Raw genomic sequence first — 16,520 nt, forward strand, 5'->3', positions numbered from 1 at the left:
TGCTGATGGCATTCCTGTGCCGGGACACGGCCCCCCCCCCCCCCCCCCGCTACTGGGATGCATCCTGATCCTGCCTGTCTCCTTGCGCTCCCCCCGCCGCAAGCGGAGGGTGGGATTGATGGATGGATGGAGGGAAGGAGGGATGGATGCCACCAGCTCCAAGCAGGCTGGAGGCAGGATCTGTTCTTTTAGGGGGGGGTGGGATAGCCACAGGGCTGAGTGGGACCACCAGCCGCCACGGCACACACGACGCCGGAGCAGAGCGAGACGGCGGCACGACGGAGCCCGGCCCCGTGCTGCCGCGTGGGGTGGGGCGGAGGAGGCCGGGCTGAGCGTGGCGGAGCGGCGGCGGCGGGAGCTTGGAGGGGGGGGGGAAACGGGGACGGAAGATGGCGGTGTCCGTCCTGCAACTGGTGGAGTTGGCTCTCCACGGAGCTGCCTTCCTCTGCGGGATCGTCTGCGCTTCGGCCCTCACCGTGGCACAGGTAGGGGGACGGGGTGGGGGGGGGGGGGAGCGGAGGGCGCAGCGGCTTCACCCCAATCCCTGTCCTGAGGCTCCCCGTGTCCCTCCCGCCTCCCCTCGAGGTCTGCGCTGCCGCCCCGGGTGGGCTCCGTCCCGCTCCTGCCTCGGCTGGGTCTGCCCTGACACCCCCCCCCCCCCCGCCAACTCCTATGCCCCCCCCTATTTGTGGTCACCGGGTGCTACGGGGAGCCAGGATGCGGGCAACAAGATGGGGGGGTGCAGGGGGGGGTGCAGGGGGGGGTGGCTGAGCCTCCTGCCCGTCCCGCAGCTCCCGGCGCTGTCATGTGAGCGCAGGAGTCAGCTGAGGCAGTTTGGGCTTCCTTCCTCCCCCAACGCTCCTCTCCCCTTCCTCCTCCTCCTCCTGCTGCTCCACCTCACCTCGCCGGTCTGTCCTGCTGGGGCTGAGCGTGGGTCCCTCGGGGTGACTGGGATGTGACCGAGTGGCAGCTCCCCCTGTCCCGTCCCGTTCCCCCCCCCCCTTCAATGGCCTCCTGTTCGCAGGGAGAATTTGGAGGCTGGTGTATCCTCTACGGCACGGTGAGCTGGAATGGGACCGCCCTGGTGCCCAAGTCCTTCAGCCACATCTCCCTCTGCTATTTTGTCTCGGCCGTCTCCGTCGTGGTAGCCCTGTACTGCTTCTCGTTGCTCCTCTACGGCATCTACGGCTGCTGCACTAACGAGTCCCAGTGGTGAGCTTGGGGGGGGGGGGGTGGCGGAGCTGGGGGTGCCCCACGACACCCTGTGCCCCTGATGCTGTTCCTTTTCTCTTGCAGGGACCGCACCTGGCTCAGCATCGCCCTGGTCGTCGCCTTCATCATCCTCTTCTTCCTCCTTATCGCAGCCTGCATCCTCCGCGTGGGGATGGATGCTCTCTGCGCCTCCATCGTGCAGACCAAGAGCCTGTCCAGGTAACGACGACCTTCCCTGGGGTGGGGGGGGTCCCCCTCTGGCCCCAGGGGGATACGGCCTTCCCAGGGCCCCCCCCCCTTTCTCTCCACACCTCAGGCCTGCTCTTCCCTGTCCCCCTCAGCTGCCAGGATGCTGAGCACAAGCCGTGGGTGTCCTACAGCCCAACCCGCTTCTACAGCAACCTCTACAGCGCGCAGGTGAGCCGGCTGGCGTGCTAAAGCCCCCCCTTCCCCTATCTGGGGTCTGCACAGCCCGGCTGCTGCGCGGGGGGTGAGCGAGGGGGAGCGACTGAAAAGCTGAAGCCCCCCCGCTCCCGCAGAGGAGAAGGGAGGGAGAGTCTGTCCGTCCTGGGATCGGGTGAGGGACAGCACCCATGCATGGGTTGGGGGGGGTCTGTTGCAAGTAGGGGCGCAGCTGTACCTGCAGGCGTGCAGTCGCTGCTACAGCCGCATGTAGGGCATCCCCGTGGCTGCTGCCTCGGGGGGGGGCTTCCCAGGAAGAGAATTTGGGGAGGGGGGTGGGGGGTGGAGGCATACGGCACAGCTCAACCCCCTGTGTGTCCCCCCACCCAACAGGCATCGGCCTGGGTGAACGTGTTCCTCTGGTGCCTGCTGACCACCCGGCTGCTGGTCCAGCGACGGAGGGAGGGTTCTTTCCCGCTGCTGCGTCGCAACGATCCCGAGTGGAGTGCCGAGACGGAAGCCATTTTCGGGGGACGCCCGATACAGCCCTGAAGGAAGGAAGGGGGGTACCAGGCTGGGGCGGGGGCGTGGGCAGACCTGGGTAAGGAGTGTGGGGTGCCCTCCTCCAGGCACCCTATGATGCAAGAGAAGAGAAGGACGTCATTAGCCCTGCCACCCCCGCTGGTCCTGCCCGTGGTGACGAAGGCAGCGGTGCCGAAGGACCGTCTGCCAGCGAGCTGGGTGTTGGGTGGCACCGGCCACCCTCCTCCGTCGTCAAGGCTTTTTTGGGTGCTGAGCTTCGTTATTAAAGACAAAGATTTCCTGCAGAGGAGCCTGTGCCTGTACTCGAGTGCTCACGGCTGTAGCCTGGACCGGAGCGGCTGTTGTGGGAGGAGGAGGAGGAAGGAGGAGAGGGGTCACGGCTCGGCTTTTCCGGCAGCGAGGCGGGTGTTCTACAACCGCCCTGTTCGCCGAAAGCAGCCGCTTTTCCACTCGTGTCGCTTCTGCAGGGGGTGGGGGGGAGCGGTGGGAAAATCTCCCTCCAGGACCGGGAGCGCGGAAATCGGGAAGCCCGCGTTTACTCGATCTGTCTTTAACCGGTACAAAGTCCCCACGGGGTGGGGTGCACCGTTCCCGGAGGCACTGCAATACCGGGACGATGCGCGGAGCGGAGGGAGCAAGCTCCGGGTCCAACTCCCGAACCCAAAAATCCGTTTAATATAAAGTCCTCTCATCGAGGACGTATCAGATATTAAACTGATAAGAACAGATACTACACTTGATCTTAGCCAAAAGGCCGAGAAGCGATAACTCCGCCTCCTCCAACACCCCGGCCCCACCGACCCCCGCTCTCACACAACTCACGGTCACCATCCACCGCCCCGCACCGACATTCCCCGTCCCTCCCCGACCCTTCCCCGCACTATTCCGCACTTCTCGCCCAGATTTTCGGGACAGTGACCCCCGAGAGACCCCCGCAATTCTCCTCATCGGGGACTCCCGGCAGCCCGTGGGAGCCGCTCAGTGTTCAAATTTGCGTATCCCCGCCTCCTGCTCCCATCCGCCACGCCCCTTCGCCGTTTCCCCGCCGCAACCCGATGGGCGCGCTGCGCACGGCAATTTGCGTTCGCCCCGCCCCCTCCCTTCCCGGCCAAGGCCGAGCCCGGCAGCGGCGCGGGCAGCGCCTGTGGGAGAAGAGGTTTAAGAAGCGGGAGGAGAAACTGCAGCCCGAGAGAGGAGGGAGAAGAGGGGGCAGTAACAGCTCTGCGGACACCAAGGGCGGTGGGGAAGGAGCAGCGATTCCCCCGCAGCCCGTGGGGAAGCCCGCGGTGAGGCAGGCTGTCCCCCCCGCAGCCCAGGGGGGTTAACGGTGGAGCAGATCTCCACCTGCTACCCCTCCTCAGCCCAGGACCCCACGCCGGAGCCGGGGAAGAGTGAGGAGTCCTCCCCCGGAGGAGGAAGGAGCGGCAGAGCCGAGGTGGATGAGCGGACCCCGACGACCCCCATTCCCCGTCCCTCTGTGCCGCCGGCGGGGAGGAGGTGGAGAGACCCGGGAGTGGAGTGCAGCCGGGAAGGAGGGAGGCCTGGGGGCAGGTGTTGTGAGATTTGGGTTTATTTCTCGTTACCCTGCTCTGCTTTGATTGGCAATAAAATTCATTTCCCCGAGTCGGGTCCGTTGTGCCGGCGGTTGCCGAGCGATCGATCTCCCGCCCTGTCCCGGTCGGCCCGCCACGCCCCCTCGGCGTCTCCTGGCGACAGGCCCCGCCCCCTGAGCCGCATTCGCCCCGCCCCGCCGTCCTCCCTCCGAACCCCGCCCCTATCCCCATACTCGCCCCCGGTTCCCGTATGCGCCCCGCCCCTTCGCCGTTTTCTCGCGGCTACCTGATTGGCGTGCCGCGCACTGCAATTTGCATTCCCTCCGCCCCCCCGACGTTCCGGCCTAAACCCCGAGGCGATTTGCATATCCCGCGCGACGTTTTGCCTCCGCCAGGGCAGCGGCGATCTCATTGGCCGGAGACCGCCCCGCCCACCGCCCCGGCCCCCTCCGGCCTCCCCGCCCGCTCCCCCGCCGGGGACACCCGGCCCCCGCCTCGGCTCATCCCCGGGGGACGCCACCGGAGCGGGGCCGGGGGCCGCGCTCGGCGGTACCGGAGCCCCACGGAGCCGCCGGGCACGGCCCAGCCCCGGCTCCGGGAGACAAGATGGAGGGAGCGGAGGAAAATCGACGCCCTCGGGGTGAGCTTGGGGATTGCGAATCCGTATGGGGAAAGCAGGGAACGTCGGAAGTCGTACTAGATTCGTTCTGTTTTTGACCGTCACAAAGGTCCCCACGGGGTGGGGTGCACCGTTCCCGGAGGCACTGCAATACCGGGACGATGCGCGGAGCGGAGGGAGCAAGCTCCGGGTCCAACTCCCGAACCCAAAAATCCGTTTAATATAAAGTCCTCTCATCGAGGACGTATCAGATATTAAACTGATAAGAACAGATACTACACTTGATCTTAGCCAAAAGGCCGAGAAGCGATAACTCCACTTCCTCCAACACCCCGGCCCCACCGACCCCCGCTCTCATACAACTCACGGTCACCACCCACCGCCCCGCACCGACATTCCCCGTCCCTCCCCGACCCTTCCCCGCACTATTCCGCACTTCTCGCCCAGATTTTCGGGACAGCGACCCCCGAGAGACCCCCGGAATTCTCCTCATCGGGGACTCCCGACAGCCCTTTGGAGCCGCTCAGTGTTCAAATTTGCGTATCCCCGCCTCTGTTAACCATGCGCCACGCCCCTTCGCCGTTTCCCCGCGACAACCTGATTGGCGTGCTGCGCACGGCAATTTGCATTCGCCCCGCCCCCCCCTTCCCGCCTAAACCCCCGAGGCGATTTGCATATTCCGCGCCACGGCTGCTGCGATCTCCCTGCCCGGGGATTAAGGGGATGGAATTTAATCAGTGGAAAACTCTGGATTCTGGAGCCGGGAGGGAGTAACGCCGGGCACAAGGATGAACCAGCTGGAGAGCCGCCCTGCAGAACGGGATCTGGGGGTGCTGGGGGGGCAGCAGGCTCAACACGAGTCAGTTGAGAGGGCAAACCCCATTCTGGGGGGGCGCATCAAACCCAGCAGAACCACCCGGTCTAGAGAGGGGATTGGAAAGAAAGAGGCTGAGGGGCGACTGCATCATGCTCTACGTCTTCCTCAGAACAGAACTTAACAGCCCCGCTGGAAGGGACCAACCCCACTCATCTCTGACCGCTTCAGGGCTGACCCGAAATTAAACGATAGCGGGTGAACGCCAACAGGCAACACGAAAATGAATCGAGCTTCCAGCCGACCTTGTGGTTGGAGTCCCCAGATTCCCTGACACTTGTAATAGGGAAAATTTAAGAAATAAAAACCTCACCACAGGTTGAGGACTGAGCGCTGAAGGTGGCTTCTGTTTCTAACTTGCCCCTGCTTGCTCTTTTCCTGAGCTCTCCTTTCTTTCCTTTTCTCTCCCCCAACAATCCGCACTGGGCACTCAACACGACCCCAGGAGACCCCACACCAGACACGGCTGCAAAACAGATCATTTACTGCAAAAAACTCAGGATGTAGAAAATACCTCCCCACCCCCTTCGTCCTGGGGGTCTGGGCACCCCGCAGGCTCCTGGCCCAGGCGTCGTCGCACTGTGACAGGCAGAAAACTCCGCAAGAAGTGGAAAAAGTCCCGGAAAAGTGGGCTGGGGGGGACTGGGGAAGGGACGAGGCGCAGCAGCACACGCAGCTCCCGACGTGTGCCGGCTGCTCGGGCGCTGGCCTCGAAGCGCAGCAGTGGTTGCAGCGGCCGCTCGGTTCCTTCTTGCTGCACGATGGCCTCCGACACCTTCTGCTCCAGCTCCAGCGAGTCGCCATCCGGCCCCTCGGGGCCATCCCCGTGCTGCAACTGCCGGCGTACGCGGCGTCGGCCCGTCCACACGCGGTGCCAAACGGTACAGCTCCAGTTTGCTGCCTCCTCGGGGACGTTCGTCCGCAGTCTTTTCTCGGCCGGGAGCGTGGTGCCATTTGTCGCTTCGGGCAGGTGACGCTTGGAGCCCACTGACAACGGCTCTGCTGCCGATGGCTCCTCCGCGTCTGATTCCGTAGGCAGCTCCTCAGACGGCGCTGAGTCCACCGGGAGCTTGGATTCCTCGCTGGGAGCTCTCAGCGGCTTCCCTGCGGCACAGCTGCACTTGAGGACGTCTCTCAAGATGAAGACGATGGCGGCGCAGACCTCCCAGAACCAGGGGCCGCGACCACCGGGCTCCTGGCAGAGCTGTTGGGAGCTGCTGCCGGCGCCGTCCAAGGGAATAGAGATAAGGAAAGCGCCGGCGCTCGCTGCCCCTGGTTCCACTGCGCCTGGTTGGAAGAGCCGCGTCAGTCCCCAGGCCCGGCCTTTGCTGGATTTGTGGCGGTACTGCAAACTGCGGCAATACTTGGCTGCGTCGCGGCAGCAGCGCCCAAAACGCGACGCCGTCTTCTCGTTGACATTGGCTGCTACATTGTGGTTCAGCTCGAAGGGGTCCTGCAGGTTGAGGGGTCCCAGCTTCAACCCATCACTGGTCTCGGGGGCGGTGGGGGGCGGCAGTGGCAGCGCCTGGCCCTCCCGCAGTGAGATCACTTGCCCCGGGAAGTCGAAGTCCCCAAAAACGTGGAAGAACTCGGCCAGCAGCGAGCCTGTGGGAGCGAGCGGTGAGAGCAGTGCCAGGATTCTGGGACACCCTCTGGACCCCCAGCCCGGCACTCACAGGGACTCCCGGTGTTGGTGCTGGGCTCCAGCGATGCCACGTCCCGCGGGAAGCTGCAGTCCCACCCGGCCACAACAGCGCGGTCCTCGTCCCCTGAAACAGTGCTGCCCTCAGAGACGCATCGGCACAGCGGGACCACAAGCAAAAGGGGACAGAAAGACAGACGGAAGGACCCTACCTGCCAAATCATGCAAACGGGCGACAGTAGGCAGCACGGGGGGGCTGCGCGTCTGCAGGAAAAACAGCACCAGCAGCGTCAGGGCGTAGTTGTTGAGGAGGGGTCCGCCCCCAGAGGGGTTTCCTAGGGGAGACGGGGTCAGAGCTGCGCCCCATGGGCCCACCGACAGGCCGGGCAGGACCTGGCCATGAGCACTGGTGCCCGCCCTCACCTGCCAAACCCTGCTGCTTGGCCCAGAGCCGCACTGCGTAGACCAGCGGCCGCACGCGCTCGTCCGCCTCGGCGCAAAGCTGCAGGAACCGCGTGTTGAGGAGTGCCAGCCTGCAGGGACAGAGGCGTCACAGGAGAAGGACCCGTCACCGAAAACAGGGAGACCCCCCGGTCCCACGCCCCCAGACCTGTTGTCGATGGAGATGTCGCCTGCCAGCCCTGACTGCTTGTGGCAGAACTTGACGACGGGGCGGCGGGCGGTGGGTACGGCCCGGACGCGGCGTACGCCCGGCACGCAGCGCCGCAGCACTGTTGCCACCAGCTCCAGCACCTCCGGTGCCGGCGTCGCTGCCAGGTCGATATCACTCAGGATGGAATCCTCAGCGCCGGAGCCGGATCCGGCCCCAGGAGCATCTCGTGTTGATGCCTGGAGAGATTTGGTTGGCTCCAGGTCCAGAAGCAAGTCTAGATCGCAGCCACGGGTGTCAAAACCATTGACGGAAGAGCCGAAGGGCATGACGGCGCAGCCTAGGCGGGGAGAGACAAAGGGGTGTGTGGCAGGGACGCTGCCGCGTTGCATGAGGAACATGGCGGCTGCGTGGGGCAGGAAGAGGAGACTCACCAGGGAAGAATTCGGTGAAGACCTCCTGGAAGAGCGTCACCAGGAGGTGCCGTACGCGGCGCTCGTCCTCGCTCAGCTCCAGCAGCCCCACCAGCTGCGACATCTGGGCATCCACCTGCGGGGAGTGGTGTCACTGGCCGTGCCAGGGTGTGTGTGTGTCCCCCCGCCCTTGGGAGACCCTGGCCCCCCCTCAGAAGATCCCCAAGGTCACCTGTGGTCCCCAGTGTGTTCCTCCACTCCCAGGAGAGCCCCGGGACCTCCTGAAAACCCCCTGGAGAGCCTCAGGACTCTCCCCCAAAGACTCAGGAGCCCCCTCAAACCCCTGGGAGAGCCCTACCAGGGATGTCCCCCTCCCCCCAAAGCCCCAGGAGAGCATCAGAACACCCCCACCCAAACTCCCTGGACCCCCCCCAACCCACTTGGGAGAGTCCTGGGACAGCTCCCCCCACCACTCACATCCGAGGCCTGGCAAAGCGCCTGCTCCAGCCGGCCCGGGCTGAGGGGCTCCCGGCGGGGGCCACGTCCTGGGGGGCCGTAGGCGAAGACCTTCTCTTCACGGGGACGGACACGGAGCCGGTGTCCAGCCAACCCATGCTGGGGCTCCGCCAATGCCCGCTCCCGGCCTGCGGCATCCCGCAGCTCCACGATGGCATAGGCGCCCTGCAGCGGAAGGGAAGGGATGCACACCGTCAACCCTGGCCCAGTGCTGCTGGCTCGTTTCCCCCCCGCCGCCCGCCCCGGTTTACCCCCACCTTCTCCTTGTCCATCACGACGGCCGCCACTTCTCCGAAAGCCCGGAAATATTCGGCGAGCTCTGTGCCCGAGGTGCCACGGGCGAAACCGCTGACGAAGAGGCTCCGCTGCTCCTGGGCCCGGCGCTCGGCCCGCAGGCTCCGCAGCCGCCGGTGCTTCTTCCCCCGCAGATGCTCCACCAGGCTCGGCCCTGCGGGGGGGTTTGGGGGGGGCAGCACGGTTAACCGGTGCCCCAGAGCCGCCCCCCCCCCATCTCCGCTACCGGAGCCCTCGCACTCACGGTTGGCTGCGGAGACCTGGCACAGGCGGCAGCGGAACCCGCCCCGGGGTAGGGCCTCCACGTCGGGGTCCGTCTCCGGGATGGGGTCGGGGTCCGGGCCGCAGTCCACCTCCGTGTTCGGGTCGGGAACCGGGCCGGGGTCCGCGTCCGTGGCTGGGACGGGACCAGGATGAGGATCAGGGTCTGGGGCCGGGCTGGAACCCGCGTCCATGGCTGGACCGGGACCGGCACCCGGTGCCCGCCCTCCCCGCACCGCCACCAGCGTCCTCCCGCTCCCGTTTTCCCCGTGGAACTTCCGCCGGAAGTAGTCCATCCAGATTGGCTTCCCCCCAAGAGAACTTCCGCCAGAAACGGTCCGACCAGCGCCCTGCTCCCCCCGGAAACGCGACCCGACACAATTGTTCCGTCCGGAGCACTCCCGGCATCTCCATCCCTCACTCGCCCCCCCCCGGACCCTCCCCCCCCGCCGGTTTTTGGATCCCAGTGAAGAAAAATCATCGGTTTTATTTCCTGTCGCTACAGAACCGGGACAGCCCGAGATACAAAACCGGGGGCATTGCTCCACGTACAAAAGGGGCCCGCGGGGGTCGGGGCAGGGAGGGGGGGTTGGGGGGGGTCGGGGCAGCAGAGGTGGGGGGGGCTCCGGACCAGCACCGGCACTGCCCCCCCCACCCCCCAAATCCCTTCCCGGGGATTTCTATGGAAATAAAAAAAATACAAAAGGGGCCCGGCCCGGTGGGGGGGGTGTGGGGAGAGGGGGGTGTCAGTCCTCAAGGACGATGGGCTCTGAGGTGCTAGCGGGGTGGGGGGGGGCAGAAGGTGCCAGGGGCCCCCCGGATCTCAGGGGTAGCCCCGGCTTCACCTTGAGGGGCAGGTTGGGGCGACGGGCAGCGCGGCGGAGCTCCAGGTGCGTCAGGGCCTTCCGCAGTGCCCTTGGGGAGGGGAAGGAACACACATAGGGGTCAGCGGCTGGGGGGGGGGGGGTACCCCACAGCCCCCCCTCCCTCCCAGTCCCATGGCCCCACAGATTGCCTCCCCCCTCCAACCCCATTATAACCACCACCTTCTACCCCACAGACCCCCCCTGCCCTGGTTCCATACACCCCCAAAAACTCTGTACCACCCCCCATAAACTCACCCCGGCTCTGTACCCCCCCCTCAAAGCTCCATACCACCCTCCTCCTGGCTCCTTACCCCCCCCAAAGTCCCGTACCCCCCCGGCTCTTTACCCCCCCCCCCCAAAGCCCCGTACGCCCCTCCCCCAGCTCCATACCCCCTCCCCAAAGCCCCATATCCCCCCAGACCCACGTACCACCCCCCCCCCACTCTGTACCCCTTCCCCAAAGCCCCATACCCTTCCCATTGGCTCCATAACCCCCCTTCAAATCCCCATACCTCCCCCCCCAGCTCCATACCTCCTCCCCAAAGCCCCATACCCCCCCGGAGCCACGTACACCCCCCCGCCTCTGTACCCCCTCCCCCAAGCCCCATACCCTCTTCCCTGGCTCCATACCTCCCCTCAAAGCCACATATCTCCCCCCCCCCAGCTCCATACCCCCTCCCCAAAGCCCCGTATGCCCCGCCCCCTCGGCTCCATACCCCCTCCCCAAAACCCCACACCCCCCCCAGAGCCCCGTACCCCCCCCCCCCCGGACCTGGTGTCCTTGGTGGCCACGAAGACGACGGGGTTGGGGGCGTCCGCGGGGTTCAGCTTCTGCCGTTTGCTGGCGGGGGGGGGCCCGGTGCGCAGCCCCGCCGCCAGGGGGCGCCCGTTGGCCGAGAAAGGGAGGCCCGACGCCCCCATCTGAGCGGCAGCGTCAGGCCACGCCCTCCCACCAATCACACGCCACTTTTCCCACCCCGGCCCCGCCCCATCAGTCACCACCTCCTCCCCCAGAGCCCGCCCACCCGCCGCCCCAGCGCGGCTCGCTTCCCCTGTCAATCAGCCCAGGCCCCGCCCCCCAGGCCCTTTCCCCACCACTCAGGGCCAGGCCCCTTCCACCCCTTGTCAATCAACCTCCCCCGGCTCCACCCCTACCCCCAGGCTCCACCCCACAGCCAGTCGAACCTCTTTCCCCAGGCCCCACCCCCTGTCAATCACCCCCAGGCTCCACCCCTACCCCCAGGCTCCACCCCCAGCCCCGCTCCCATAGGCCCCTCTCCCCGTCAATCCCAGAGAAACCCCGCCCCCTCGCACCCCCATACCGGGGGGTAGTGGCCCTCGCCGCCCCCTCGTAGCCCCCCAGAGCCCCGTACCCGTACCCGGGGGGGGCGGTGGCCTTCACCGGCCCCCTCGTAGCCCCTCTTGCCCACCAGCCCCGCCAGCCCCCGGCTCTGGCTTAGCTGGTTCCGGTTGATGGGGGTCTTGGTGCCTCGCGGCGTCTTCGGCTTCAGGGGGGCCTGTGCCGCTGGGGTGGGGGGGTGGGGGGGGTTAGGGGCTGCTCCATGGCTTCCCCCACGACCCCCCCCCTCTTGGCTCCCAGGAAGAACCCCAAAATCCAATCCCCACAGCCCCTGAGCCCCCCCAACCACCCCCTCACCTAATTCCTTGACGATGGCGGCGAGGGGCAGCCGGGCCAGCGGGTGGATCTTGAGGGGGGCCTTGGCGGCCTTGGGCAAACGGATGGAACCTACGGAAGGGGGGGGAGGGCACGTAAGGGGTGGAGGAGCGGCTAGGGGGGCCGGGGAGGCCAGCCAGCCATAGAATAGCGCCCCCCCCCCCCCCATCACCTACACTCAGCCTTGATGGCGTTGGCGTTGATGGGGGCGTAGGGGCGGCGGGCGGCGCGGCGCGGCTGCAGGACGTCGCGGCAGAGGCGACGCGCCAGGCGAGTGAGGCGGGTGGTCTGCAGCAGGAAAGTCTGGCGGTTTTTGGCCAATAATTTGGCCCGGCTGGCGCTGGTGGTGTAGGGAGAGAGGCTCTGCGCTTCGGGGCGCGAGAGGTGACCCCGAGAGTGCGGTTCCTGCGAGGAGGAGGAGGAGGAGGAAGAGGAGGGTTATGGGGGGGGTGATCAGCGAGGGTGGGGGTATCTTCTGCACCCCATCCCAGGGCTCACCGAGGCACTGCGGGCTGCCCCCTCCAGCTGGGTGGGGGTCTTCAGCCCCCCATACTTCTTCCAGTAGATCCAACAGGAAGCGCAGAGGCGGCACTGCATGTTGGGGGGACCCCAGGCATACCACTGGGCAGACTGGGTGGCTGGTGGGGGGAGGGGTGTGTGTGTGTGTATGGAGCCCCCCCCCAACCCCAGGGCAGGCACAGAGACCCTGCGGCTCCGCTGCCCACCCTGGGGAACTGCCCTTGAACAGCCCCATCCTGCCCCCCCCAGCCCTAGAACTGCCCTTGAACAACCCATCCTGTGCCCCTCAGTCCCAGAACTGCCCTTGAAAACCCCCATCCTGCCCCCCCCCAGCCCCTAGAGCTGCCCTGCTGCCCCCCCCCCCCCGGCCCCTATACTTCCCTCCACCTGGCCCACTCCCCCACCTATAACCCCCTGCTCCCAGCCCCATAGTCCCTCACTGCCTCCACCCTGTCATCCCCCCCTCCACTACTGCACACATGCCCCCCTTCCTGCCCACACCCCATGGTGCTCCCCCACCCCAGGACACCCCCCACCCCAACCCCAGAGTCCCCCCACCCCAGGACCCCCCCCCCGCCCCACTGACTGTGGCAGCTCTCGCAGGTCAGCCCCTTCTGGAAACCGGCCCCATTCATGCCAGGTTTGGAGCCCACTGAGATGATCTGGTTGGGGTTTGGCTTCGTGCTGTAGAGAAGCTGGGGGTCAGGGGGGGTCCCATCTTCGCCCCACCAGGCCTAGGAGGGGGCACAGCCCCCCCTCACCCAGGACCACCCCCTCCCCAACTCACTAAGTGGGGATGTAGACTTGCTTCAGCTTGCTGTCCGCCTCCGCTGCCTTCAGCCTCTTCTGCAAGCAAAGGTAAGATGGAGGCAGGGGGCACTTTGGGGGGGTGGGGTGGGGTCACAACAGGCCCCCCCAACCCGCAGCAGCCCGCCCCGCACCTCACCTGCTGGATATAGCGGTCGGTGGTCTTCCACATGTAGTAGAACTGCACGATGCTGGCCAGGGACTTCCAGGGCAGCTGCGGGGAGAGGAGGGGAGTGAGTCCTCGCACCGGGGGTTGTCCTTCACCCTGTGCCCCCCACCCCCCTCCCGTCCCCCCCCCAACTCACAAAGTCCTGCCGGATGTCGTTGAAGTCCTTCCCGTACTTCTCCAGTGCCTCCTCGAAGAGCATGGCCTCAGAAGCCGACCACTCCTCCATCTCGTCGCGGCACAGCACCGGCCCCCCCTGCGGCACCAGCGTCGACATGGCCTTGGCCAAGTCGTAGCCATTACGCTGCAGCGTGTCCATGGCGTGGAACTGGGAGCAGGGAAGCACACAACAGTGAGGGGGGGATCAGGAGGAGCCCCCCCACTGCAGAGTCGGGTCCCCCCGGCCCCCCAAATCTCACCAGCGTTATGTCCCGGGAGGCGGCGGCGGCACTCATGTGCAGGCTGGGCTGTCGGATGGAGCTGCTGCAGTCCAGGGCGCGCGCAAATGTCCCGACGGCTCTGGAAGTACGGGGGACACACACACGGGGGCGGAGGGTGTCAGTGGGCCCCCCCACAGCCCCCCTGCCCCCCCCCCGGTCCCAGCTCACCGTGCCACCACCAGGAACTGGTCGATCTGCCGGTCGGTCAGGGGGTTATCGGGGTCCCACACCTTCATCTCCATCTTCTGCTGGTTTCGGTTGTCCGATTCGCCTAGGGGTGTGCATAGCGGGGGGGGGCGAGTTCAGCCTGAATTCCCCCGCCCTGTGCCACAGTGCCCACTCCTCGCCAGGCACCATAGAGCCCCCCCCTACCTTCAGCCAGCCGGTCTGGGATTTCCGCCTGGTACTTGCAGCCAACTCGGATCTCACCCTGGTCAGCCAGGAGGGTTTTCTGGACAGGGTCGAACACCAGCGAGTAGAAGAAGCAGTCCTGGGAGGCAGGGAGGGGAAGGTGGGGGGGGGCTCAGCTGGGCGAGGGGGGGTGCCCCCAAATCAGCCCCTACCTCCCTTGGTGGGGCATGGGGCTCACCTCCTTCTCCAGGTACTGGCCCAGGATGTCAGTCTCGTTGAGCAGCGTCACACTGCACTTCCCCCTGCAGGGTACAGGGCGGGGGTGTCATGGCGAGGCCCACCAGCCCCCCGCAAGCCCCTCCGCCACTGCCAGCAACGGCACGCACCGTATGTGGGTGGCCGGCAGCGATTCAAACTGCCGGGAGAGGAAGAGCTCACGGTGCTTCAGCTGGTGACGCTGCTGCTCCGTCATGGTGGGCTGCTTGGACTCCTCCTCGAACTCGCCTGGGCGCGGGCAGAGAGGGGGATGTCAGAGGGGGCCCCCCCCCTGTGCCACCATCGAGCAGGGAGGCGCATTGTTCTCCCAGCACCCCCCCCTCTGGATTTTGGCAGCAGCCCAGGCCGAGGGGGGAGCAGGGGGGATCAGCCCAGCCCTGTTCACACATGCGGGAAGCCTGGTGGGGGTGGGGCAGCCCCAGGAGCCCCCCCCCCAGCCCCCCCATCAGGTTCAGAACCTCCCCGCGTTGCTGGCTGAGGGGAGGTGGTGTGGTGAGGCCAGGCTGTGCTCTGCCCCCCCCAACCCTCCCATCCCACCACCCACCCACCAGGGTGCATCTGTGACCCCGAATGAGCAAGACCCCCCCCCTCCCAGAATCCCCCCAGGGATGGTGGCTTGGGACAGGCCAGCTCCCCTCACCCCGAGCTGGGGGGCAGCCTAAGTCGGGGGGGGGGGGGGAAGGGGGGTGTCACAGACACACCCCCTCCCCCAGCACCCTCAGGGAAACGAACGCCCTGAGGCAGGAGCATCAGCAAGCTGGGATCTGCCCCCCACCACACCCCAGCCGTGGGCTGTGTGTGGGGGGGGGTGCAGCAGCAGCCCCCCCCCCCCCCCCCCCCCCCCCCGCACCACTCCACCACCACCCCCGCCCCGGGGCGCAGCAGCCCGCACTCACGCGCATTGCTGTCGGCCAAGCTGTTGAGACTGCTGGAGATGTCCCGCCGGCGGAAGAGGCAGACCACCTTGGCCTCCACGTTGCCGTTGGCGGTCTTGGGGGGGGAACAGGAAGGTGAGGAGGGGGCAGAGGAAGCCCCCTGGGAATAGAGGGGTGGGGGAGCCCCTCCGTCCCCAGGACACTGCACTGGCCTCCCCGCCCCGACCAAGGAGGCAGCCCCTCACCTTGTTGAGCTCCTCGATGCGGCGGACGAGGTAGGGGTTGCTGGAGGAGTTCTCGAAATAGACATAATCTGCAGAAAAAAAGGGGGTGCGGTGAGGGAAGGCTCCCCCACCGCAGCCTCCCCTCTTCCTCTAGCAAGTAAGGGGCCCCTTTTCTCCTCAAAAATGTGGGGAGGGGAAGCTTCTCCTCACAAACACAGGGACACCTTCTTCTTCCTCATGGGCACGGGGGGCTCCCCCCCCCCAAAACAGGACACCCCCCCCGCCCTTCAGGGAGCCCCCACTCCTCACAGACACAGCCCCCCCATCCCCTTACGGACACTGGGACCTCCTTTCTCCCTTGCCAAAACGGCAGCCCTTCCCCCCAACTCCGGCTCCCGGCCCCCCCTTACAGACCAGGAGTCCCCCACCAACATGGGCCCTCCCCTCCCCCTCACAAACGGCGGGGGGGAGAGACGGGACACCCACCCCCCACCGCCCCCAGAAGCCGGGGCTCCCTCTCACGGGCTTCCCTTTCCCCCCTCGTGGGTCCTTCTTGTCATGGACACGGCGTTGTGTGTCCCCCCCCCCAATGGCCCCCCTCTTCTTCCTCACAGACTGGGGGGGCGAGGGGCGAGTGTCACCCACCCCTGGGACCCCCGTTCCCCTCACAGTGCCCCCCCCCGTCCTCACAGACCCCCCCCCCCTCCTCTCCCAGACCTGCCTCCTCCTCACCCCACCCCCCCTTCACGGAGCCCCCTAATCCCCTCACGGGACCCCCCCCCCCGACTCGTCCCCTCACAGGAGCGGGGCCCCCCCTCTCGACCCCGGCCCCGCTTTCCCCCCCCACACCCCCCGGCCCCCGCTCACCGCCGACGCGGTACATGTTGGCCGCCATGGCCGCTCGCTCGGCCGCGCTACCCCCGGGCCCGGCCCCGGCCGCGCTTCATCGCCTCCCGCTCCCGCCGCCTCCGCACCGGCACGACCCGTTCGGGCGCCTCCGGAACGGCTCGGGCGACTTCGGAACAAGCTCGGCGCGGCCTCGGGCGCTTCCGGAGAGGCCTCGGAACCTTTCGGAAGAGGCTCGGAAAGGGTTCGGGCACCTCCGGAGAAGCCTCGGGATGCCTCGGCGCGGGCTCGGGCCCCTCCGGAAGAGCTTCGGGACGACTCGGCTCGGCCTCGGGCCCCTCCGGAAGAGCTTCGGGACGACTCGGTCTGGCCTCGGGCTCCTCCGGAAGGGGCTCGGCAAGTTCCGCCAGAGCCGAAGCGCTTCCGGAAGGGGGTCAGGGACGGGGAAGGGGGGAGCGGTGGGAAGAACCTCGGGCCGGCTCGGCAATCTCCGGCGCTTCCGGGAAGTGGGCGGCCGTTTCCGCGGCGGCAGGAAG

General features: G+C 67.0%; 3 protein-coding genes and 2 non-coding genes across 8 annotated transcripts; 1 reads left to right on the forward strand and 4 right to left on the reverse strand.

Annotated features, from left to right (window-relative positions):
• Nucleotides 1-304: 304 nt before the first annotated feature.
• On the forward strand, nucleotides 305-2,441 carry TMEM179B (transmembrane protein 179B). The gene is made up of 5 exons (XM_075059357.1): nucleotides 305-485; nucleotides 1,025-1,212; nucleotides 1,297-1,431; nucleotides 1,554-1,629; nucleotides 2,008-2,441. Exons 1-5 carry the CDS (start codon nucleotides 390-392, stop codon nucleotides 2,164-2,166), a joined length of 654 nt encoding a protein of 217 aa, XP_074915458.1. The 5' UTR covers nucleotides 305-389; the 3' UTR covers nucleotides 2,167-2,441.
• Nucleotides 2,442-2,732: 291 nt separating this feature from the next.
• LOC142025742 (U2 spliceosomal RNA) lies at nucleotides 2,733-2,923 on the reverse strand. The gene has a single exon (XR_012648720.1). It is a non-coding gene; the product is annotated as a U2 spliceosomal RNA (small nuclear RNA).
• A 1,526-nt stretch (nucleotides 2,924-4,449) lies between these two features.
• LOC142025743 (U2 spliceosomal RNA) lies at nucleotides 4,450-4,640 on the reverse strand. The gene has a single exon (XR_012648721.1). It is a non-coding gene; the product is annotated as a U2 spliceosomal RNA (small nuclear RNA).
• A 1,032-nt stretch (nucleotides 4,641-5,672) lies between these two features.
• On the reverse strand, nucleotides 5,673-9,344 carry TUT1 (terminal uridylyl transferase 1, U6 snRNA-specific). The gene is made up of 9 exons (XM_075059346.1): nucleotides 8,923-9,344; nucleotides 8,642-8,832; nucleotides 8,346-8,549; nucleotides 7,890-8,004; nucleotides 7,456-7,795; nucleotides 7,269-7,378; nucleotides 7,058-7,180; nucleotides 6,880-6,972; nucleotides 5,673-6,808 (listed from the first exon to the last, which is right to left on the reverse strand). The coding sequence occupies exons 1-9, from the start codon at nucleotides 9,233-9,235 to the stop codon at nucleotides 5,700-5,702; spliced, it is 2,598 nt and encodes an 865-aa protein (XP_074915447.1). The 5' UTR covers nucleotides 9,236-9,344; the 3' UTR covers nucleotides 5,673-5,699.
• A 62-nt stretch (nucleotides 9,345-9,406) lies between these two features.
• MTA2 (metastasis associated 1 family member 2) lies at nucleotides 9,407-16,512 on the reverse strand. Of its 4 annotated transcripts, none has more exons than XM_075059348.1 (18): nucleotides 16,006-16,512; nucleotides 15,160-15,227; nucleotides 14,936-15,029; nucleotides 14,150-14,267; nucleotides 14,002-14,065; nucleotides 13,785-13,902; nucleotides 13,581-13,683; nucleotides 13,392-13,491; nucleotides 13,112-13,300; nucleotides 12,946-13,020; nucleotides 12,787-12,842; nucleotides 12,586-12,683; nucleotides 11,979-12,118; nucleotides 11,657-11,885; nucleotides 11,463-11,552; nucleotides 11,128-11,330; nucleotides 10,578-10,726; nucleotides 9,407-9,854 (listed from the first exon to the last, which is right to left on the reverse strand). In XM_075059348.1, the coding sequence occupies exons 1-18, from the start codon at nucleotides 16,031-16,033 to the stop codon at nucleotides 9,686-9,688; spliced, it is 2,091 nt and encodes a 696-aa protein (XP_074915449.1). In that variant the 5' UTR covers nucleotides 16,034-16,512; the 3' UTR covers nucleotides 9,407-9,685. The 4 variants fall into 4 exon arrangements, with proteins under 4 accessions (XP_074915449.1, XP_074915451.1, XP_074915448.1 ...); XM_075059350.1 differs by having other exon boundaries at nucleotides 11,185-11,330; nucleotides 12,787-12,845; nucleotides 16,006-16,510; XM_075059347.1 differs by having other exon boundaries at nucleotides 12,787-12,845; nucleotides 16,006-16,510.
• Between the last annotated feature and the right edge of the window lie 8 nt (nucleotides 16,513-16,520).

The sequence above is a fragment of the Buteo buteo genome, chromosome 29 (assembly GCF_964188355.1).
Source record: "Buteo buteo chromosome 29, bButBut1.hap1.1, whole genome shotgun sequence".
Lineage (NCBI taxonomy): Eukaryota > Metazoa > Chordata > Aves > Accipitriformes > Accipitridae > Buteo > Buteo buteo.

Coding starts and splice junctions, on each gene's coding strand:
- MTA2 (XM_075059347.1), bottom strand. CDS start 16,033: ATGGCGGCCAACATGTACCGCGTCGGCG. Junction 13,684..13,784: donor CCCAGACCGGCTGGCTGAAG/GTAGGGGGGGGC, acceptor GCACACCCCTAG/GCGAATCGGACAACCGAAAC. Junction 13,301..13,391: donor CCTCCCGGGACATAACGCTG/GTGAGATTTGGG, acceptor CCCTGCTCCCAG/TTCCACGCCATGGACACGCT.
- TMEM179B (XM_075059357.1), top strand. CDS start 390: ATGGCGGTGTCCGTCCTGCAACTGGTGGAGTTGGCTCTCCACGGAGCT. Junction 1,432..1,553: donor CAGACCAAGAGCCTGTCCAG/GTAACGACGACC, acceptor TGTCCCCCTCAG/CTGCCAGGATGCTGAGCACA. Junction 1,630..2,007: donor GCAACCTCTACAGCGCGCAG/GTGAGCCGGCTG, acceptor CCCACCCAACAG/GCATCGGCCTGGGTGAACGT.
- TUT1 (XM_075059346.1), bottom strand. CDS start 9,235: ATGGACTACTTCCGGCGGAAGTTCCACGGGGAAAACGGGAGCGGGAGG. Junction 8,833..8,922: donor CCAGGTCTCCGCAGCCAACC/GTGAGTGCGAGG, acceptor ACCCCCCCGCAG/GGCCGAGCCTGGTGGAGCAT. Junction 6,973..7,057: donor CCGTTTGCATGATTTGGCAG/GTAGGGTCCTTC, acceptor GCACTGTTTCAG/GGGACGAGGACCGCGCTGTT.